Source organism: Capricornis sumatraensis, chromosome 8 (assembly GCF_032405125.1).
Source record: "Capricornis sumatraensis isolate serow.1 chromosome 8, serow.2, whole genome shotgun sequence".
Lineage (NCBI taxonomy): Eukaryota > Metazoa > Chordata > Mammalia > Artiodactyla > Bovidae > Capricornis > Capricornis sumatraensis.
In genome coordinates, this window is record NC_091076.1 from 64,012,777 (window position 1) to 64,036,440 (window position 23,664).

The 23,664-nt window shown below is 41.4% G+C and overlaps 1 protein-coding gene and 1 pseudogene across 2 annotated transcripts in view; one reads left to right on the top strand and one right to left on the bottom strand.

Annotated features, from left to right (window-relative positions):
* Positions 1-23,664, bottom strand: part of ACACA (acetyl-CoA carboxylase alpha) — a 214,412-nt gene that overhangs the window by 141,915 nt on the left and 48,833 nt on the right. For both annotated transcript variants that reach the window (XM_068978814.1, XM_068978813.1), the window contains exons 13-23: positions 20,344-20,494; positions 19,484-19,587; positions 18,280-18,361; positions 17,491-17,636; positions 16,539-16,689; positions 14,845-14,979; positions 14,107-14,253; positions 12,898-13,086; positions 11,815-11,915; positions 10,647-10,735; positions 3,067-3,191 (exon numbers count right to left, since the gene is read on the bottom strand). In XM_068978814.1, the coding sequence (XP_068834915.1) occupies positions 3,067-3,191; positions 10,647-10,735; positions 11,815-11,915; positions 12,898-13,086; positions 14,107-14,253; positions 14,845-14,979; positions 16,539-16,689; positions 17,491-17,636; positions 18,280-18,361; positions 19,484-19,587; positions 20,344-20,494 (1,420 nt within the window). The remainder of the gene's footprint in view (positions 1-3,066; positions 3,192-10,646; positions 10,736-11,814; positions 11,916-12,897; positions 13,087-14,106; positions 14,254-14,844; positions 14,980-16,538; positions 16,690-17,490; positions 17,637-18,279; positions 18,362-19,483; positions 19,588-20,343; positions 20,495-23,664) is intronic.
* Positions 5,229-5,393, top strand: LOC138084966 (U4 spliceosomal RNA; annotated as a pseudogene).

Consider the following 23,664-nt stretch of genomic DNA (forward strand, 5'->3'; position numbering starts at 1 on the left):
TTTTTAGGTCCAAACTGACAGATTCTTCCACATCCTCATCATTGCCCTTTCCTGCCAGGAAAGTCTTGGCTTTAACCAAATGAGAATTAGCAATCCCTTTCATTAAAATTTAAGAAAAAAATCTAATTAGTCAGAGGTTTCTTCCCTCTTCCAGTTGAGAAAAAGAAAATCAGCAGGTTGCCAAAGGTAATATCTTCTTTGCCGAAACCTATCACTCGGAGAAGTTGAAATATTACATTGTGCTGATATTTTTTTTTTCCTTTCAAATGCATCTGCTGGTTTCCCCACCGTCTAGCCATTCTAGGGTAGCAAAGGTAATGAACTCTCCCTATGATTACATATTTTTTAAAGTGGCTATTTCTAAAAAATGTTATATCCTCCAGAGTTAGCCACCTAGGCAGATAACTGAGAGAGGGGCAGATGTTGTTAACCAGAGATGTGAAGCAGATAGTTTCCCTTCACTCTGAACTATGAAATAAAATATAGCAGAAGATGTGTAGTTTTTTTCCCTCTAAGAAGAAAGGATGGAATTACAGTACCAAGAATGCCAATCCCACAAAAAGGCAAGAAAGAAAACCACGGGAGCAAAAAGGTAATATAGTCTCCCCGAAACACAAACATGTAGCAGCGAAGCAATTAATTGTTCATGGAGTAGGAGATTGTTCGTGGGATGGGACTGGTGGGGGGAGGTGTTGAAGACGAGTCCTGCTGTCCTCTGATTCCTAGAACGAGCGAGAAAAAACGAAGAGTGGAGAACTTACAGATCATCTTTAGAAATCCTCCAGCCCACAGAAACTCTACCCACTGGGCAAAGGTGCATCAGTCCCACTCGTGTTTACCAGTCTCAATTCTCACTGCCTCTTTCTATTAATTCTCAAATTACTGAGTTATGGGGACAAAAGCATGTATCTACTACCAACACAATAATCTGAGCTTAGACGTCCATATAAATAAGACAGAAAGGGATCAAAGAAGATGAGGAATAAACTGAAGTGTTTTCTGAGTCGGGAAGGAACAGTACTAGACTTCTAACAGTTATTCGTTGTTATTAAGTTTTGGATATGAGAGCCATTGCTCACATTCATAGAACAAACAAAAGTGATAATGGGGCAGTACACTGGCTAGATAGGGCTTCCCTGGTGGCTCAGTGGAAAAGAATCCACCTGCCAATGGAGAAGACACAGGTTTGATCCCAGAGTCGGGAAGATCCCCTGGAGAAGGAAATGGTAACCCACTCTAGAATTCTTGCCTGGGAAATCCCATGGACAGAAGAGCCTGGTGGGCTACCATCCCTGAGGTCACCAAAGGGTCAGACACAACTTAGCAACTAAACAACAACGTTGGCTAGATAAGACTCCATTTTAAAGCTACTGTCATGAGTGACAACAGGGATGGGGAAACATGAGGCAGCTTTAAGTGGAGTCAAGGACTCTGAGTTCTTGTGTAAGATGATATGAATAAGCCCCTTCAATAAATGGTGCTAGGAAAACTGGACAGCTACATGTAAAAGAATGAAATTAGAACATTTCTTAATACACAAAGATAAACTGAAGGTGGATTAAAGACCTAAACGGAAGATCAGAAACTATAAAACTCTTAGAGGAAAACTTAGGCAGAACACCCAATGACATAAATCGAAGCAAGATCCTCTATGACCCACCTCCTAGAGCAATGGAAATAAAAACAAAAGCAAACAAGTGGGGCCTGACTAAAAGCTTCTGCACAGCAAAGGAAACTATAAGCAAGGTGAAAAGACCACCCTCAGAATGGGAGAAAAAAAAAGCAAATGAAACAACTGACAAAGGATTACTTTCCAAAATATATAAGCAGCTCATAAAACTCAATACCAGAAAAACAAACAACCCAATCAAAAAGTGGGAAAAAGACCTAAACAGACACTTCTCCAAAGAAGACATACAGATGGTCAACAAACACATGAAAAGATGCTCAACATCGCTCATTATTAGAGGAATGCAAATCAAAACCACAGTGAGATACCACCTCTCACCAGTCAGAATGGCCATCATAATAAAGTCCACAAACAATAAACACTGGAGAGGGTGTGGAGAAAAGGGAACGCTCTTGCATTGTCGGTGGGAATGTAAATTGATACAGCCACTATGGAAGACGGTATGGAGATTCCTTACAAAACTAGAAATAAAACCAACATACGACCCAGCAGTCCCACTCCTAGCCACATACCCTGAGGAAACCAAAACTGAAAAACACACATGTATTCCATTGTTCACTGCAGCACTATTTACAATAGCTAGAACCTGGAAGCAACCTAGATGTCCATCAACAGATGACTGAATAAAGTTGTGGTACGTATACACAATGTAATATTACATAGCCATAAAAAGGAATGCATTTGAGTCAGTTCTAATGAGGTGGATGAACCTAGAGCCTATTGTACAGAGTGAAGTAAGTCATAAAGAGAAAGAGAAATATCATATTCTAATGCATATATGTGGAATCTAGAAAAATGGTACTGAATAATTTATTTACAGGGCAGCAATGGAGAAAACAGACATAGAGAATAGACTTATGGACATGGGGAGAGGGGAGGAGAGGGTGAGTTGTATGGAAAGAGTAACATGGAAACTCACATTACCGTATGTAAAATAGATAGCCAAGGGGAATTGGCTGTATGGCTCAGGAAACCCCAATAGGGGCTCTGTATCAACCTAGAGGGGTGGGATGGGGAGGGAGACGGGAGGGAGGTTCAAAAGGGAGGAGATATATGTATACCTATGGCTGATTCATGTCAAGGTTTGACAGAAAACAGCAAAATTCTATAAAGCAATTATCCTTCAATTAAAAACATGAATTAATTTTAAAAAATGATATGAATAATTGGCAGAACAGTTCTTTCCCAACTGGAGCAGGTTCCTTCAGGTCAAGGGCAAAGACGGGCATGAGAAACTATTAACCCACAACCCAAGCCCCGCCCATCCCAGAATCACACAAGGCAGGAGCTTTTCCTCTGACCAGAGCCATCACAGGGAGAAACACTTTTTTTCGTATCGTCAACCATCCTTACAGGTTCTGAAAAACGGTACTCACGATAAGCATGGTGACCAGAAGATTCTTCTTGGTGACTTGAGCGTGAGAGAAGATGTAGTTCAGTACAGTGTTCATATCACTCTTGTTCTCCTCCCGGAGGGCGAACACGCATTTGTCATAGTGACCTATAAGCAGCAAAAAGAACTGGTCACCACCCACATATGCACGTTCACATTTATATGCTATTTAGCAAATTAATAAGCAGTAAGAAGAAACATCTTGAGAATTTTCTTAGGTAGATTTCTATAGAATTGGCAGTGTGGTTTATTAAGAACAACTCTGAGCTAGGAGTCAGGTGAGTGAGTGAGTGAAGTCGCTCAGTCGTGTCTGACTCTTTGCGATCCCACGGACTGTAGCCCATCAAGCTTCTCTGTCCATGGGATTCTCCAGGCAAGAATACTGGAGTGGGTTGCCATTTCCTTCTGGTATAAAAGCCCTGGGCTCAAAGCTTAGCTCTGTTACCAAATTGTGATGCACTCCTAGGCAAATCACTTTACTTCTCTAAGTCTTATTTTCATTTAAAAATTTTGACAGGTGGGGAAGGGTGTGTCTTAGGGCCTGAGATTCCCACCCCCTATCCTTACTCTAAACTCTTATTTAGCTTCCTGCAATGGTTTCCTTGGGCTTCCCCGGTGGCACTCATGGTAAAGGATCCGCCCGCCAATGCAGGAGACTCAAGAGACATTGGTTTGATCCCTGGGTTGGGAAGATCCTCTGGAGTAGGAAATGGCTACCCACTCCAGTATTCTTGCCTGGAGAATTCCCTGGACACAGGACCCTGATGGGCTACATCCATGGGGCTGCAAAGAGTTGGACAAGACTGAGCACACAACCTGAGCAACATGGTTTCCTTAGAAGAGAGGGTTCAGCTACTTAAAAAGAAATGTCAACACCATTAAACCCCAGCTAGAGATTCTGGTTCCATGTTTCACTCACTGAAACTGCTTCACCCCCACTAGAAGTCATGGTTTTAGTTCAAAACTAAAACACTCAAACTTATCAATATCCACAAGAAGGATGGCTGCTTCCTCTGGAATCAACATTTTCCCTTGTAAGTCCACAAAGTCGTTAAGCAATGCCTAGGAATTCCCAATCAAAACTAAGGCAGAGATCAGGAAGAACCCTGCATGAAGGTAAAAGGTCTGTAGGGAGAGTACAGTCACGCATCTCATGCATCTTTTCATTGGCCTTTCACAAGGCCGCCAGAGGCAGGCCAGTTCTCACTGGCAGGGCTATGTTTTGCAACAGAAGCATAAGCCTCAGGTAGATCATGGTGACTTCCACCATGGGATATAAGTAATGTTCAGTTCTTTAGAAAACGGCTTACCTCAGAATTAAATTTACAAGCAAAGGAGAATGAGCATCCGAATAGTCTCAAGGGTCAGAATTTTTATGAAATCATGAAAATACTAAAGGATTATCACCTAGTTCAGACTGCATGTTAACTTACAAACTGGAACAGTGGCATTCAAACTGCACTGCCATGTATTCCTAGAACATCAAGTACAATCAACAAAGGCAACTCTGCTTTTATCTGTTTGGTTTTTTTTAAGATTATTTTGATTTGGACCATTTTTAAAGTCTTTACTGAATTTGTTACAATATTGCTTCTATTTATGTTTTGGGTTTTTTTTGGGACTGGAAGTATGTGGAATCTTAGCTCCCCGACCTAGGATCAAACCCACACTCTCTGCATTGAAAAGCAAAGTCTTAACTGCTGGACCACAAGGGAAGTCCCTTATCTGTTTTAAATATTAGTGACTGACATAAGATTTTTTTCAAAGTCAAACTAAATATATTTAAAAAACAGTGAACTTCAGTATTTAGAGAGCTGCCAATTTCATAAAAGATCCAATTGGGACAAAATGGAAGCTGTTGGTTATCCTATATAAATTCATATTTCTTCTTAAAGTGACAACAGAAATATATCTTGGTAATGGAAATTACTAGGGCCAGGGGAAATATGAAGAACATTTACCCAGTGGAGAGGCAGCAGAGACACTAAGCAGACAGAAAGCAATGATACCAAGTGCCTCTTCTAAAAAAACTTTTTATTGTGAAATATACATTCAGAAGAATAAATGCCCAAGTAACTACCATCTGTCAGAACATTTTTAGTATTTTTGAACGATCCTACGTGCTCCTCCTCAAAAATGACCACTAACTTTGCGCAGTGGCAGTATCATAGCCAATGAAGTTTATCCGAGGCGCGATTATTGCTAATTGAAAAAAAAAAAAAATGACCACTAAACTGAATTTTACATTCATCGTTCTTTGGCTCTTCTTCACATTTATCACAAATGTGTGTGTGTACATATATATATATATGTATCCATGTATGTATATATTCACTTTCCCTGTTTTCAACTTGGCAACAGTGGAATGTTTGGATCCTTCTGTACCTTGTTTCTTTCCCTGACCATTATGTTTTGGGAGATGCATCTCCATTTTCAGTGCTGTAGACTAATCCAATACAGAAATATACTGGAATTCAATTATCTAGTCTCTATAATTGTGTATAATTGGGTTGTTTCCAGTCTTTTTTGCTATTAATGAATAACAGCAAAATGGCTGTCTGGGGAGGCCTTACAAATAGCTGTGAAAAGAAGAGAAGTGAAAAGCCAAGGAGAAAAGGAAAGATATAAGCATCTGAATGCAGAGTTCCAAAGAATAGCAAGAAGAGATAAGAAAGCCTTCCTCAGTGATCAATGCAAAGAAATAGAGGAAAACAACAGAATGGGAAAGACTAGAGATCTCGTCAAGAAAATCAGAGATACCAAGGGAACATTTCATGCAAAAATGGGCTCGATAAAGGACAGAAATGGTATGGACCTAACAGAAGTAGAAGATATTAAGAAGAGGTGGCAAGAATACATAGAAGAACTGTACAAAAAAGAGCTTCACGACCCAGATAATCATGACGATGTGATCACTAATCTAGAGCCAGACATCTTGGAATGTGAAGTCAAGTGGGCCTTAGAAAGCATCACTATGAACAAAGCTAGTGGAGGTGATGGAATTCCAGTTGAGCTGTTTCAAATCCTGAAAGATGATGCTGTGAAAGTGCTGCACTCAAGATGCCAGCAAATTTGGAAGACTCAGCAGTGGCCACAGGACTGGAAAAGGTCAGTTTTCATTCCAATTCCAAAGAAAGGCAATGCCAAAGAATGCTCAAACTACCGCACAATTGCACTCGTCTCACATGCTAGTAACGTAATGCTCAAAATTCTCCAAGCCAGGCTTCAGCAATACGTGAACCGTGAACTCCCTGATGTTCGAGCTGGTTTTAGAAAAGGCAGAGGAGCCAGAGATCAAATTGCCAACATCCGCTGGATCATGCAAAAAGCAAGAGTTCCAGAAAAACATCTATTTCTGGTTTCTTGACTATGCCAAAGCCTTTGACTGTGTGGATCACAATAAACTGTGGAAAATTCTTCAAGAGATGAGGATACCAGACCATCTGACCTGCCTCTTGAGAAATCTGTATGCAGGTCAGGAAGCAACAGCTAGAACTGGACATGGAACAACAAACAGACTGGTTCCAAATAGGAAAAGGAGTACGTCAAGGCTGTATATTGTCACCCTGCTTATTTAACTTATATGCAGAGTACATCATGAGAAACGCTGGACTGGAAGAAACACAAGCTGGAATCAAGATTGCCGGGAGAAATATCAATAACCTCAGATATGCAGATGACACCACCCTTATGGACAAAAGTGAAGAGGAGCTAAAAAGCCTCTTGATGAAAGTGAACGAGGAGAGCAAAAAGTTGGCTTAAAGCTCAACATTAAGAAAACGAAGATCATGGCATCCGGTCCCATCACTTCATGGCAAATAGATGGGGAAACAGTGGAAACAGTATCAGATTTTATTTTTTTGGGCTCCAAAATCACTGCAGATGGTGACTGCAGCCATGAAATTAAACGACGCTTACTCCTTGGAAGAAAAGTTATGACCAACCTAGACAGCATATTCAAAAGCAGAGACATTACTTTGCCAACAAAGGTCCGTCTAGTCAAGGCTATGGTTTTTCCAGTGGTCATGTATGGATGTGAGAGTTGGACTGTGAAGAAGGCTGAGGGCCGAAGAATTGATGCTTTTGAACTGTGGTGTTGGAGAAGACTCTTGAGAGTCCCTTGGACTGCAAGGAGATCCAGCCAGTCCATTCTGAAGGAGATCAACCCTAGGATTTCTTTGGAAGGAATGATGCTAAAGCTGAAGCTCCAGTACTTTGTCCACCTCATGCGAAGAGATGACTCACTGGAAAAGACTCTGATGCTGGGAGGGATTGGGGGCAGGAGGAGAAGGGGACAACCGAGGATGAGATGGCTGGATGGCATCATGGACTCAATGGACGTGAGTCTGAGTGAACTCCGGGAGTTGGTGATGGACAGGGAGCCTGGCGTGCTGCGATTCATGGGGTCGCAAAGAGTCGGACACGACTGAGCGACTGAACTAACTAACTAATGAATAATGACGCCACCAACACTCCTGTATATGTCTCCTTAATAAACATGTGTAACAGTTTCTCTAGAGCATGTCATCTAAGAGTGAAATTGGTAGGTTGAAGAACATAAATAAGTTCAATTCCATTACATACTGATGAACTGTTTTCCAAAGTGGTTGTAACAAGTTGTACTTCTACTTATAGAAGTCGTGGAAGATGATGTGAATTTTAAATTTTTGCCAATCTTATTGTGGTTTTGTTTCATAATTCTCTAATTAGTAAGAAGATCGAACATCTTTTCATTGATCATTTGGGTGAGATCATGTGTGCTTCCTCTTCTGTAAATTATCTTTTTTTTATCTTTTGCCCATTTTTCTATTAGGTCATCTTTTAATTATTGACACAAGGCAGTGCTCTATAGATTCTAATCCTCTCTCAGTTGTTATAATTTGTAAATATCTTCCTCCACTTTATGGCTTGTATTTTCAAAGTCTTTTTACAGGATCTTTTCATGAACAGAAGTTCTTCAGTGAGGTCAACTTATTTGTCCTTTTCCTTTATAGTTTGTTCCTGCTGGTCTTACATGACAAAACCTTCTTGGTCTTGAGGTCATAAGGATATTCTCCTAAAAATTGAGTAGCTTTGCCCCGTTAGTACGTGTTTAAGTTTTAAATTAATCTGGAATCAATTTTTGTGCATCTTGTCTAGGCTGCTGCTGCTGCTATTGCTAAGTTGCTTCAGTCGTGTCCGACTGTGTGACCCCATAGACGGTAGCCCACCAGGCTTCCCCATCCCTGGGATTCTCCAGGCAAGAACACTGGAGTGGGTTGCCATTTCCTTCTCCAGTGTGTGAAAGTGAAAAGTGAAAGTGAAGTTGCTCAGTCGTGTTCGACTCGTAGCAACCCCATGGGCTGCAGCCGACCAGGCTCCTCCATCCATGGGATTTTTTAGGCAAGAGTACTGGAGTGGCTTAACATTGCCTTCTCCGCTTGTCTAGGCTAGGGATCTTTTTTCTTTTGGAGGGGTGGTGGCAAATGAATAATCCATTAACCAGTAGCAAACTATCCTTTCCCCATGACTTAAAACACCTGCCCTGTTGTAAAGTAATTTTTCATATATCTGCCTCTGGATTAACAGAGGGTTAACAGCCAATGTTCCATTGTTCCATTAATCTGTCCTAACACCAATATCACAATCTCTTCATTAATGTGGCTTTATCTCAAATCTTGATATTAAACTGGACAAATACCTCCATAGTGTATTTCTTTAGAAGAATCTTGGTTACCTTTCTTTCATGTGAATTATAGAACTAGCCTGACAAATTCCATAGAAATACACTAGTAAGATTTTTATTGGAAAGTCAGTGAATCTACAGATGAACTCAGAGAGAATCAACACTTTGCAAATATATATACTCCAAACCAAGGCCATGATATTTATCTAGATCTTCTTTATTGTTTCTACTGATTACAACTTTCTCCAAAAAAAGGGTGCACATTTTTTTGTTAGACTTATTCCTCGGAATTTCATATTTTGGGTTGCTATTTCAAATGGAATATTTTTCTAAACTGTTATTATACTATAAAATTTTAATTTTGTATATTGACTTTTTCAATTTATTTAATTAATTTATTTATTTTGGCTGTGCTGGGTCTTTGCTGTGGCGCAAGCTTTTTTTCTCTAGCTGCAGCGAGCAGGTGCTACTCTTTAGCTGTGCTGTGTAGGCTTTTCATTGTGGTGGCTTCTCTTGTTGCGGAGCATGGGCTCTAGGGTGGGTGGGCTTCAGGAGTTGCCATGAGTGGGCTAAGTGGTTATGGCGATGGGTTTAGTTGCTCTGTGGCATATGGGATCTTCCCAGACCAGGGATAGAAACTGTACCTCCCACGCTGGCAGGCAGATTCTTTACCACTGAGCTACCAGGGAAGCCCCAAATACTGACTTTTGTATCCAACAACTTTGCTAGATTTTAAATATACTTTGAGGCTTTCCGGGTAGACCTCATGTCATATCTAATAGTGGCTGATGTATTTCTGTACTCTTTTCCATACCTTTACTCCAGTCCTCATACTTTTTTATTCTTTTTCTTGCCTTACAAAAGCAGCTGGGATATCCAGTACGATGCTGAAGAGCAGTAATGATAGCAGGCATCCTTGTCTTATTTTTAATCTTAAAGAGATTGCTTTCAACATTTTACCACTATGTATGATGTATCCTACAGATTTTTTTGTAGGAGAACTTTACATGATAAAAAGTACAGTTCATTCTCAGTTGGCCAAGGACTTATCATGAATGGATATTCAATTTTGTCAAAGGCTTGTATCATCCATATCTTAAGATGATGGCCATGTTTTTTCCTCTTCTTATCCATTACATGATAAATGATTCACATATTAATCAAGCTTACAATAGTGGGATCAAGACAACTGGGTTGTGACGTATTATTTTACTCACTGCCAGATTCAGTCTGCAATATTTACTTGAGTATTTCTGCTTGTCATGAGTGGCAGAGTCATCCTTTAAGGATGGAAAAGTGAGCAAAACAGAGCAAAGAGCATGAAGAGGCAATCTTTCAAACTCTGTGGCGTTTCACTGCCATCTTGTGGCAGAAAGCAGGATCCGCAGTATGGAGCTTTAAAATCTTAGCCACGGTGCTTTAGAGACGTGGTAAGTCATTAGTGACACTATACAGAGAAAGTGACGGATAAATTCCACCCAAACAATACACTGAAAAGCACTGGAAGATCTGAGCCTTTTTCAGATGCCTGTGGTTCATTCCATGGATGAGCTGCTGAGAGGCAAGCTCTTCATAGGCTTTCTCAATTTCAGCCTGGTCTGACTCAACTAACCCTCACTACACAAGGTCAAGAAGAGGCCAATGGGGAATGCTATTCTCTACTAGAAAAATTATGTCAGCCCTCTCGCAGAAGCACACCGATTCACAGCCTCATCAAGCTGTGTTTTGTTGTTGTTTCTTGGTGCTAGTGGGACAGAGCAGTTTAGTTTTCAAGGGACTGGTGAAAGGAGGAAGACGGTTGTTCGTGTCAAGTGGTGGTGACAGGATGGACTGGCTCAGCTATCGCTCAGCCCTCGAAGGAGACGCTCTCGGGTACAGAGCCTCAGGAAGGAGCTTACCGTTCTGGAACTGAGTCTCTACTCGCAGGTACTGCCGCAGCAGGTCCATCACCACAGCCTTCATGTGTCCTCGGATGCCACTGCGGTACCTAGGTAGAGAGAGGAAGGTATAGATAAATAACATAAATTCAAGTCTAGAAGAAAATCCTGACAGGCTAACACCGTTAAACAGCCAACCATGAAATAATAAACCCAAAGCTTACTAGGCTTCCTATAGAATGGCCTTCCCTGTGCATATAGGACAGGACAGGAGCCAGTCTAGAATCAATTAACCAGGTCAATTTAAATTCAAGCCGGCCTCCCTGGTGGTCCAGTGGCTGAGAATATGCCTGCCAGTGCATGCGACGCAGGGTCGATCCCTGGTCTGGGAAGAACCCACATGCCGTGGGGCAGCTACGCTTGTGCGGCAACCACGGAAGCCCCCACGCCCTAGAGCCTGAGCTCTGCAGGAGATCCACCGCCATAAGAAGCTGGTGTAGCCCGCAGCAAGAGAGTAGCCCTGCTCACGACAATTAGAGAGAGTGTATGCACAGTGATGAGGACCCAGCACAGCCAAAAATAATAAATAAATACCATAAGTCCAAGTCTAAAAGAAATGTGGCCACAGACAAGACTTTTTTTTTCTTATAAAGAAATGGAGAAAAAAAGAGAGAGAAAGAAGAAAACAAAACCAAAACCACCTGATAACCCTACCCAACAACACACTGGTTCAGTCCCCCATTGCTAAGCAAAAATGATCACCACACCCTTGAAATGGCTAAGGGAACTCTGAAAAATTTATGAATACCTTAAAGTTGAAAAAGTCCTGTGAAGATACCTTTATCCCAATAGTTGATCCCAATGAGCTAATAAGAGTAAACGTCAAAGAGGGCCTGATGCCAGAAGAAAAATTAGGAGTTCACGGGAAATTGTAAGGAAAAAAGATAACAGTGAGATTCATGCCTTAATAATTGATGGAAAGATGCCGAATAGAAAGTCATCAGAAACGCTGAGTAGGAGAGTTAGCTCACAATTCTAACATATTTAGTAGACACAGGTATTTTCGAAGATAAGAGGTGCTTCCTAAGTTCTCTAAGGTGACCTGAAGGCAAACCTCTTTGTGATTACTGAGAAGGAAGGAAGGTGTGGGGACGGGCAGATCTGGGACTCTGGAGTTCCATGTACCTACCTCTGCACCAGCTGGACAATGCTCTGAGTGTTCATGAAGAAGACTTCCCGTTCAGATTTCCGGTTCAGTGTGGCTGCATGGCTATCTAGGATGTTGGCAATCTAAAGTATAAGAAAAGAGAAAAATGAAGCCCAGCTCAACAAAGGGGCCCAAAACATTACCCTGCATAATAGCATCAACACTAGGAATCCTGCTGTTGTTGTTTTAATTGGAATATAACTGCTTCAATGTTGTGTTAATTTTTACTGTACAACGAACATATATCGCGCCCTCTTGAGCTTCCCTGCCACCCCCGCCCCCATTCTACTCTCCAGGTCATCACCGAGCACCACGCCGAGCTCCCTGTATTGTGCAGCAGCCTCCCACTGGCTACCTGTTTTCCAATGGCAGTGTATACGGCAGTGGCGCTCTCCCAATCCACACCACCCTCCCCTTCCCCCACGGCGTCCATGTGTCGGCTCTCTACTCCGTGTCTCTATTGGAATCTTCGTCATTGTAACATGATTATTTCTATCTTTCCAGTGTTGAGAGCAGCTGAATGCTACAAGGCATAGTTTAGGGGTTCATTCATGATAAATAAGAAAGCAACTTCTATGTCTCTTCACCCTTTGCCAGATGAACTAACGAGTGCATCACAAAACCTAGCACCTTACCAGAGGTCCTGACGGGCAAGACACGCTTAATGCCCCACTTGTCCAGCTTTACTCCCTACATGTAAGTCTGGATCAGAGGCACAGAGTAATCAGCATGCTGCAGAGGTGAGGAAGTCTCTGATGAAAGAGCTACAAATATCCGCCTGCTTTAGAATCACGAAGTACTTCTAGGGGCGCAGCCCCAGGGACAAACCTCTATGGGGTACATGACCAATATGCTTTTCTCTGAACCACAGATACATTACATTTCACACCCAACACTTAACTTACTGGGCTTGTATCATGAGGCAGTTTTGTAAAGGGCACAATGCTTAAAACTTCAAAAGTACAACATCCAGACAGTGAGGAGGATCCAAACAGGAAGGACTCCTATTGCATGAACCCTAGTGTGGGCAGCCAGCAGAAAATGGCAGCGTTAGTCTATAAGTACCTGCTGGCTGGGAAACTGGCAGAGGACGGATGTGATGTTGCTGGCATACTGAGCCATTTCCTTCTTGATAGACTTTTCCACGTTGGGTGGGATACGACCAGAGACGCTGGTCATGATATCCTGCAATTCTAGGAGAGGCAAGGAGGGGTCTCTGAGGGTCTTCATCAACCGTTCAACCCAGTCTTTCACCTGAGAAGAAGGAAACAATAAAACAGGATCTGGACAAAATGAACACCATCCCCCAAAGAAAATTACGTCTGAATTCACTACCATACAGTATAGGCATACCACGCTTTACTATGCACTGCTTTACTGCACTTGCAAATACTGCGGTGTTCTTTTTTACAAACTGAAGGTTTCATGTAAAACCTGAGCCAAGCAAGTCTATTGGCACCATTTTTCCAACGGCATTTGCTCACTTCATGTCTCTGTGTCACATTTTGGTAATTCTTGTCACATTTTGGTAATTCTAGTATTTCAAACCCTCCACCAGCAAAACCATTACGACTCCTTAAAGGCTCAGGAGATGATTTGCCTTTTTTAGCAAGAAAACATTTTTAAGTTAAGGTATGTACATTTTTTAGACGTAATGCTATTACGCACTTAATAGACTACGTGCCTGCTAAGTCACTTCAGTCGTGTCCGACTCTTTGCGACCCGTGGACTGTAGCCTACCAGGTTCCTCTGTCCATGGGATTCTCCAGGCAAGAAAACTGGAGTGGGATGCCATTTCCTCCCCCAGGGGATCGTCCCAACCCAGGGACTGAACCCACATCTCATGTCTCCTGCATTGGCAGGCAGGTTCTTGATCAATATGTAAACATAACTTTTCTATGCACTGGAAACCAAAATATTTGCATGATTTTCTTTCTTATAATATTCACTTTATTGCAGCAGTCTGGAATCAAACCTGCAATATCCCCAAGGTATGCCGGTACTTACTTTGAAATTATAATATAGACAACTAACATTGTCCTTGTTTACTGGTTTAAATCCCAATTAAATGTGAAATCAATGACAGAGATAAGAAGCAAGGATATAAAGACTTCAAATCCTACAACTAATAGTGGCAGAATTTTGGTCAAACAGCTCTATCTCCCTCCCTCTTAAAAAAATTCCCTATATTTTAAACTATGTTGGAGAACACCCATTCTCCAAGATGTATACCTGTTCCCCTACCCCACCCCACCTAAGAAAAGTGATCCATACCCTGCTGCTAAAGAAAGGATCTGGAAGGCAGTATCCATTCATCACGTTGACCAGATTATCCAGGACATAGTGGAACACTCGATGGAGCTTCTCGCCTCTGAGCGCTGTGCTCTGGATCCGTGGCAGACTGCCTGTGTGAAGCTCAGCCTGTCAACCCCAATGAGAGATCAAGTCATCCACTACTTCAGACACACCACTGCAACTTAGATTCATCATGTAAAATCAAGACTTCCCTTTAGGGACTTCCCTGGTTGTCCAGTGGTTAAGAATCAGCCATCCAGGCGGAATTAAGATCCCACAAGTGGTGGGGCAACTAAGCCTGTGCAGAGCAACTGCTGAGCCCGTGTGCCACAACTAGAGAGAAACCCACACGCTGCACTAGAGAAGCCCACACAGAGAAACAAAGAGCCCGCATGCCACAACTAAGACCCGATGCAGTCAGAGTAATTAATTAATTTTAAAAAGAAAGAAAGACTTCCCTTTAACACATCCAGTGACAACTAGAGAGAAGCATCTTGAGGAAAATCACATATTCTTAATATCATAGTAACTCTTACACATTCTAGATGCATGATACCAAAGGCACAAATACAAAGGCATAAGGCATAAAATGAAGGGTGAAAAGTTGAAGGAAAAACTGGAAAACCAAGGATTGAGATCACTTGCCTCTCCAGACTAACCCTACCGTGTACCCAGCTCTTGGAAAGCAATATTAAGAGTGTCTATCCGCCTACTTGCCTGCTGGACCTTGCTGGGGTTGTCCAGTTGCATTTTGGCTATTACACAGCCCGGGTCAAGAGCTGCTCCAGGCCGCTTGACGTAATGGATACAGCCAGACTCTGCGGCTGTTAAGGTCATTACCATCTTCATCACCTACAAGGAAAACTAAAATCTCTCAGGACCTAGCTTTAGGGATTAATGACAACTACTGATAGTTCCCATTTCTAATGTTTAAATCCACTTTTGCCATGGTTGGTTTTGACTTGTCTTATACCAAGAAATGATGAACAATTTATCTTCCTCATACCTGTGGATCCAGGTACTTACACTGTCTATCTATGAGATCCAGACCAAAACCTAAGGATCATTCTCACTCCTTTTTCTCCCTTATCTACCAGTCACAAGCCAGGTTGAATATATCTTCTAAACCTCTCTCAAAAATCTTCCTGTCTTGCCAACTCTTTGGTTTAGCCCCTTATCATTTCTGGTCTAGAGGAGTTCAGAAATCTCCCAGCAGGGGCTTCCCTGGTGGTCCAGGGGCTAGGACTCTGCACTTCCCGTACAGAGGTCCCAGGTTTGGGCCTAGCCAGGGAAACAGATCCCACATGCCACAGCTAAGAGTGTGCTTGTTGCAACTAAGACCTGGTGCAGTCAAATAAATTTTTAAAAAACATTAACAAAAAAAACCAACCTCCCCATAGACATCTTTACATGCTATGCACCTCCAATAAGGCCACTAGAAGCAATCATTCTAGAGCCTAAATCTTATTCCGTCACTTTTCTGTGTCATATCCTTCAGTGACACCACCAGCCTTGAGTATGTTTTATAAGGTCCTTCGTGATCTCAAATTCTGACAACTCATTTGGCATCTCTGCTTGCCATTTCCCGTGAGACCTCAGTCTGTTCTCAAACGATATCAATATGGACTTGCAGTTCCCTCTATACACCACACGCTCATGCTTCTGTGCCTGAGTACGTGCTGTGCCTTCACCTTTAAACAGCGTTGCCTGGCCTTCCCCATCTGGTCTATCACTGTCTATCTTTCAATGCCAAGATCAAAGTCCCCTCTTTCAGGAATTCTCATGCTGCCCATCCAGCCCCATACTGACTTGGGGCAGGCGGCCCTCTGCACTTGGTGCTCAGCCTTCTCAAAATTCATATTTCATGACAAGTCTGTTTCAAGGCCCCATTCCACCTATCATACTTTTTCTGTATAACCAGTACTCAGCATAATACCTAACACTCAATAAGTGCTGCTGCCTAGTATCTATTCTTTAGAACTAGAGGCTCCTCATCTATCCAAGGAAAAGTATGAGCTTTTAATGTGTTTTTAAAATCTTAAAATTCAGGGAGTACTTAAGATTCAGGGAGTCTTAAGACTCAGGGAGTCCTTAAGATTCAGTCCTTAAGGTTCAGGGAGTCCTTAAGTCCCTGGCAGTCCAGTGGTTAAGACTGCGTGTTTCCAATGCAAGGGGCGTGGGTTCAATCTCTGGTTGGGGAACTAAGATGTCACATGCCATATGGCACGGCCAAGCAAATATTTTTTTTTTTAATGAATAAAATGCTAAGGTTCATAACCCCAATTAAACAGATATACTCTTTCCTTTCTATTTTCTACTTCCTTGCTGTTACTCCTGAGTCCTAGTCCATCCCAGCCAACTCTTTCCCCACCTTCCCTCCCATGACCCGGAAGCCCAGTGACCACCGTGACCTCGATCTCGGCATAGCACTGGCCAGCAAACACATGGCCTCCATCCTCCACAATGTACTGGATTAACTTCCCAGCAGAGGGTGAGCGCAGCACCGAAGGGTCATTTTCCTTCTCAAACACGCAAGTTTTATTGCCAATTGTGATGCGATATCTAGGAGATAAGTGGGAATATCTAAGCTAATAAAGCATCTTAAGTTGTAAAGAATAAAGGTAAAAATAACGTCAATCTTAAGAAAACCTGAAAACTTCATTGTACAGACACACACACAGACACACAAGACATTTACTGCATCTTTGTTTACAATGCCAAATAACCAGAATTCCCTTCAATAATGGTCAAATTAATTATGGTACATCCATATAATGGAAGAGTATCTGACCATTAAAAAGGACAGGCATCTCCATTGAGCAGGAAGAAAAAAAAAACATGAAGGTGCTGATGATGTAATAGCTAAGATGTTTCAAACTCTTACTAAGTTCCAAGCAATGGTCTACACCCTTTCCATGTGTTAATTCATTTAATTATTACAACAACACAATGATTGGTGTTGAATAGTGTACAGTATGTTAAAGGAAAAAATAAGGTGCAGAACTAGGGGTTACTTTTATTTGTGAATACATTTAAAAGAAAAACACAGTATGTACATATATATAACTTATATGTGCATATAAAATTTCAGTAAAGACATATAAGAAACTGTTAACAGTAGTAGCCTATAAAAAGGGGAATTTATTTTTCATTGTCTGTCCACACTAGAGTGGTAGAGAGACATTGTTTTTAATTTTAAAGACTTCTGATAGTCTTGAAATTTTTATTAGGTACATGTACTATTTTTAAAAAAATTAGAATAGACTTCCTAAAAAGACCTTGAAAACCCCAAGAGTTAAACACGCCTACTGAGAAAAAAGGTTGGTACAATGATCAGCAAACGGAGCCCAAAGAGCCACTCACCTATCCACCTCCTCCTTCATGTATGTGGTGTAACTGCTGCCGTCATAGGACAAGAGCAGTCCACCGTCGCTCAGTCGATGCACGTCAACTTCCACACACGAGCCGTTCATGATCACCACGTAGGAGTTCGGGGACTGTCGAGTCACCTGTTAAGAAATGAGAAACCAAAGAGACAAATCAGTGTGTTCCTTCCAGTGAGAGTGCCAGACAAAATTTCAGTATCTCAGAGAGGTGAGCAAGCTCCATCAGATGGGACTTCCCTGGTAGTCCAGTGGCTGAGACTCCAAGCTCCCAATGAGAGAGGCCCAGGCTCAATCCCTGATCAGGGAATTAGATCCCATATGCCACAACTAAGAGTTTCCATGACTCAGTTAAAGATCCTGCACGCTCCAACTAAAACCCAATGCAGCCAAATAAAATAAATAAATAAAAATAGTTAAAGGAAGCTCTGTTGGAGAGAACAGAAATTCATGGCACTGGTGTCTGAGCACAAGTGCTTGGGCATGGCTCAGCCCTGCTGCAAGCAAACAAGGGGGACCTGCTCTGATGGTTCTCTGTCTCTTTCATCTCTTGGTTGCACATGTGAAGTTGAACAACAGCAAAAATATTTTCAGAGACTCATCAAATACTGCCTTGACACAGGCTACTGACACTAATAATGACTGTAATTTCACTAGGGCCCAGCCCTGCAATAAACCACAATTTCCCTCCACCACCTGACCTAAAGGAAGCACGCTGACAAAGACAGAGGCAAAAAAGATGGCACAGACTTTATGAGGTTCAGCATACCTTCAGTACATACTTCTCTCCCTCGTAGATAAGTTCAACATCTACTGTATTCAGAAGTGTATGAGCAGAGAGGACTTGACCCCTGAAAAACAGCAACATGAGAACTACTTCTAGAAAGTTCTAAAAGGTTACAAGGGACTCTCTAAGGTGATTGGCTATAGCATTTCCTGGAATACCAAGACTGAAAACAACCCAAAGGACCATCGGTAAGGGACAGAGACATAAATTTTTAAAAAGCCACATAAATGAATATTATGTAGCCATTAAAAAGGTGAAGTCTTTTATGCACTAATATGAAACACTCTCTAAAACACACTGTTAAATTAAAAAAGCAATTGAAATTATACAGGATAGTTTCACACTATGCTATCACTTCTGATTGAAAAAAAATGGAGGTAGGAAGGAACAAATATTACGTATATATGGTTATATGTATCTACCATATATCTGAAAGGTAACAGAAAATAAAAACAGAAACATAGGGAAGAAAACTAGGTGGCCAGGAAACAGAGGTAAGGAGGAGACTCATTGCTATATATCTTTTAGCACCTATTGAATTTTGAACCATGTGAATATATTACCTGTTCACACTGAGCGTCAGTGCAACATAGTGAGAGATCTTCATGGTAAGACTTGAATAAATGAAATCCCAGTTGAATTAAAATGCCTGTGATAAAGTGCTTTAAACGATTAGCCTTGTGGACAATTCCTCTAGGGACTCAGAGGCAGAGCTTAGTTTCCAGAATCAGTGCTGGAAATAAGTTTAGCCACACACAGTCTGATCCTATACTTCAAAGACTCATGAGGTCACCATGAATATCAGCCTCGATTATTAATTCGTAAAAGGTGCTGCAGGTAATATATGAAGTATTCAGGGTGCCTTACTAGAGAAAAACACCAGATTTTTATCACCAGGGCTGGGAGAGATTGGATGCTTGTACCGTACAGAAAGATTCCAGTTTTTACAAAGCAACCAATTCTAACCATGGGATAAACCAATTTCTAGAATCTACACTTAGAGCTCCCAAACCATTTGCCATCAGCTCCTGCATCCCTTCTCCTCCTTGCCCCCACAGTCAGTGAACAAGTGGCACTCAGAAGCTGCTAGTGACAGAGAGAAGAATAAAAGGGTCTCTGAGCGTCAGTCCCGTCCGTACTCAGGACCACGGCTTGGCCTGCACGGAACACGGAATGCCAAGCCTACCTCTCTAAGGAGTGAAGGAAGTTGGAGATGCTATTCCGCAGGCTCACGTCTGCCACGTGGAGAGCCCCACAGACAACTCCCAGCATGGTGTCAGGTCGCTCCGCCTGAAAGGGACGAAAAGAGGGCAAATCAAAAGTGGAGTCAGTCACTTGGCACCATGGCCCCTCAATTTAAATCAGGCTCAAATGTGCTTGAAGAATCAGAGACCACTGAGAATCTCCATCCTCGTTATCCAACTGGTTTTTGAGACAAAAACACATTTTTAGAATTTGAATAGAGATGAAAAACACCTTTCCCCTCACCCTCCTAAGGTTTTCACTGAGCCAACTGGAGAGTAGCTCAAAAACAAGCTTCTGTCACAAATAAATTCCAAAACAGTGCAAAGATTTGGCTACTGATAATCTCAAAGAAAAATGGTGTGTAAACTACCTCCAGGAAATACGCATGAATCCAACAATTCTATATAAAATTTTGAGTAATTTATATGAGCCCAGCAGTTCAGGAACAAAGGGTAACTTCTGTTGATTAAAATGAAGCCCTCTCATCAGTACTTGGTAGACAGCTAGAACTCAACCACATTTAATATTAAGTGACGAAAGAAAGTATTTCAATCTCTGCACGCCTCTCTTCAACTATATCCTTGGAAGTAATACTATACAATAACCTATACAATGACTGTGTAACAAGGCACAAGAACGCTTACTTACAGTGCTAAACTCACACTGACTCCTAGACTTTTACACACAGACCTAGAACCATTTGTATTAGAATTAAATAAATTTTATCTAATGGCATGGACTGATCTCATCACAAGCCTATAAAAACCCAATCCCAGAAGCTGTAAGTGGAGAAATGCCCACCTGTACTTTTTCTGCTATCAGTCTGTCCAGCCAGCCCGTGTCAATCCTATTCAACTGGAAGCTTTCCGTCTCCAGCAGTTTGATCAGGTACTCGACTGTGGTCCGGAAGTCACCCCGGATGGACAGCTCCTTCAAAGCCACCACCATGTTTCTGGGAGAAGGACAGAAGCAGGTCTCTTTCAGCGACAAATGTCCTACTGTTTTCCAACTATTTTCAAGAACTATTTCATCCCTTTGGAGTCTTAGGAGGGAGGGGAAAGAAACAGACAGTGCCAAGAACAAATAAGGGTGCAAGATACACATGTGCTCATTCCAGACAGAATTTTCAAGAAGTCAGCAAACTTGTGAGTCTGACTAATCCGACCAGCTGAGCATCCGAAGATCACAGACACTTGTTATACAGAACAGAGAACAAATCATGTGCAAACCACTCTTCGTTTTCACTGTTCCCATCATTCCATTCATTGACTGCTGGTTAATTAGAATTAGGGCATAATTCTTCCCTTCTTAAACCCTTTTTATTTTATCTAAGTAAAATTTACATATAATAAAATATACTTATTTTAAGTATACTGTCCACTGAATTTTTACAAACACTAAGACCTTAACTTGAATGTTTCCATACAATGAAGTTAGGGTTAGGGTTAGGGTTAGAGAAAGTTGGGGATCAGCCTGACACTACATGTGAGAGTGTTTCTTTTTTTAAAAATGTGTTTTAGCCAACAACAGAATGAGTTGCTCATTACTTTGCTTACTTCCCAATTAAGTGTTAAATAACCACATTTTAACAAGATTTCAATACTGTGAGCTTTTTCCCAGTATAACTTTGACATTTATTATGCATCTCACAGATTTAAGACACATACTAAGCTCTTAAGGGAGAGAGAATGTGGAGACAGTAATCAATTTAAACATTTATGGCAGAATATCATAAATACCAGTAGAGAAATAAAAGCAAAGCACCAAGGGATTCTAAGCAGGGAGAAAACCTGCCTCCCTTTGGTTTCACAAAGAATGTAAGATCTGACATAGAAAACAAACTTATGGTTACCGAAGGGGAAAGGGAGCGGGGAGGGGTAAATTAGGGGCATGAGATTAATAGATACAAACTACTATACCTAAAATAGATAAGCAATATTGATCTATTGCATAGCACAGGGAATTACAGTCAACATCTTATAATTACCTATAATGGAAAATAATCTGAAATAATATATGTTAAAAAACCAAATCACTTTGCTGTACACTGAAACTAAGACAACACTGTAAATCAACTACTCAATTAAGGAAAAAAAAAGGATATGGGATCTGAAATGGAATAAAAATAAAGCTAAGATTACGACTGTGGCAGAAATATTCTTCCAGGTGGTCCAGGAGTTCTCAGCCAAGAATATTCCTCTGTTTCCTACCTCCATCCTCCTCTCTATGCCCTCTCTTGGCCTGGCTGATTCCTCTACACATTTCAGATATGATTCTAGATGTCCCTTCCTTTTGGGAAACCTTCCCAGACCCATTCCGGATGGAGTTAGCTGACTCAGCTCTACGCTCCTGTAACACCTTCATGTAATCTCGCTATCAGAGACAGCACATCCTATGTTCTGTTCAACGGCTTCCTTGCCTCTCTTACCCTGGATCATCAAGTTCCATGATGGCACAGACCCTATGGTGGTCCTCATTATATTGCAAGAAGCATTAAGATATTCAGTAAGTATTTGTTGAAAGGAGTAAATGAATGAATGGAGAGAGGAACAGCAGAAACAAAGGGAAAAAGGAAGTAAAGAGGCGTTGTGCACAGGGAATGTTACAACTGAAGCAGACAGTGATGAGGACAAGGATGAGGGGCCAGTCCACTCGTCCAACCCTGACGGAGCATTCACGACATTCAGGGGACACCGCAGCAGCGAGACACACTGTATTTAGATTACAGTCCATGGAAAATAATAAGGGAAACATGGGCTGGGACTAGTCTAGAGAAGAGTAGTGAACACCAAGCTGAAGAACATAAGCCTAATGTCATGAAGAAAGAAGAAACAAACTCTGAGCTGAAGAATGAACTCCGGCATGGTGTCAAGAAGCAAGCTTCGGGATTTCCCGGCTGGTTCAGTGAGTAAGAATCCACCTTGCAATGCAAGGGCCATGGGTTCAATCGCTGGCTGGGGAACTAAGATCCCACATGCTGCAGGGCAACTCAGCCCATGTGCTCCGGAGCCCGCGTGCCACAACTAGAGAGTCCTGTGCCACAATAAAGACCCCAAGTGCCACAACTAAGACCTAATGAAGCCAAATAAATAAATGAAATATTTAAAAAAAGAAAGCAAGCTTATTGCAGAGACTGTAATTTTCATATGCTCAACGTTAACCTGGTAGCTTTACACTGCAGATGAATGTCCAGAGCAGGTTGGGAAGTAAGGAGCAAGACTTTTGGAGCAAGTCATATGACATGTCCTGGAGGGAAGGCTTGGTGGCCTGCCAATCAAGACTGGAAACCTAAATATCAATAGCGGCCACTCTGGGGATGTAAACAAATGAGGCAGGCTGGACGGGGGACTGTGTGAACTAGAGAGTTCGTGTTTCCTCTAAAAGAAGCAGTCACACAAAGCTTCGGTTAACTTTGGCCAAGTGGAATATAAAACCAATGTTATTGTCACCCCATTTTTTTCAAGAGATAGCAGAAATGCATGTATTTATTTCAATCTCCCACTTTTTAAACAATACTCTATAAGCCAATCAAAGCACATCAGTGGCTGTGACTAGCCAGACAACCACCGGTTTGCAAGCTCTAGTTTCTTCATAACACTGGGTTTATATTCTAGTTTATTCATAACATTAGGTTTATATTCTTCACTTTGGCAAAGCAGGATACAAAAGGCAGATGGTTTTTCTGGGAACACTGCTTTGTAGAGCACAAAATACAGAAAAAAACCCTGAGATTTCCCAACTTCTGAAAACATTATTAATAAGTGTTTACTGATTACATAATCTAGGTGTACAGGTTAAAAGTCAAAGGAATAGTATTAAATCCTTGGTGAAACTCAATCGACAATTAAAAAATATAAAACAGGTAAATCAATTTTGGATAGACATTCTAAAATATCTAATCTGTCAAAATCACCTCTTAGGGCCCTACTTTTCAGGCAAGTAAAACTTAATATTAAATTAAATATTAAATGTTTATGCTAATAGATTAACTAATACCTATGATATACTAGTTACATTGTAAGTTGTGCATATATTTCATAGCATATTGAGGTCCCTCATATACAGTGACGTGGATAGTTCCCTTAAGCCCTTTTCATGTAATAAGCAGCTTAACTTTATTAT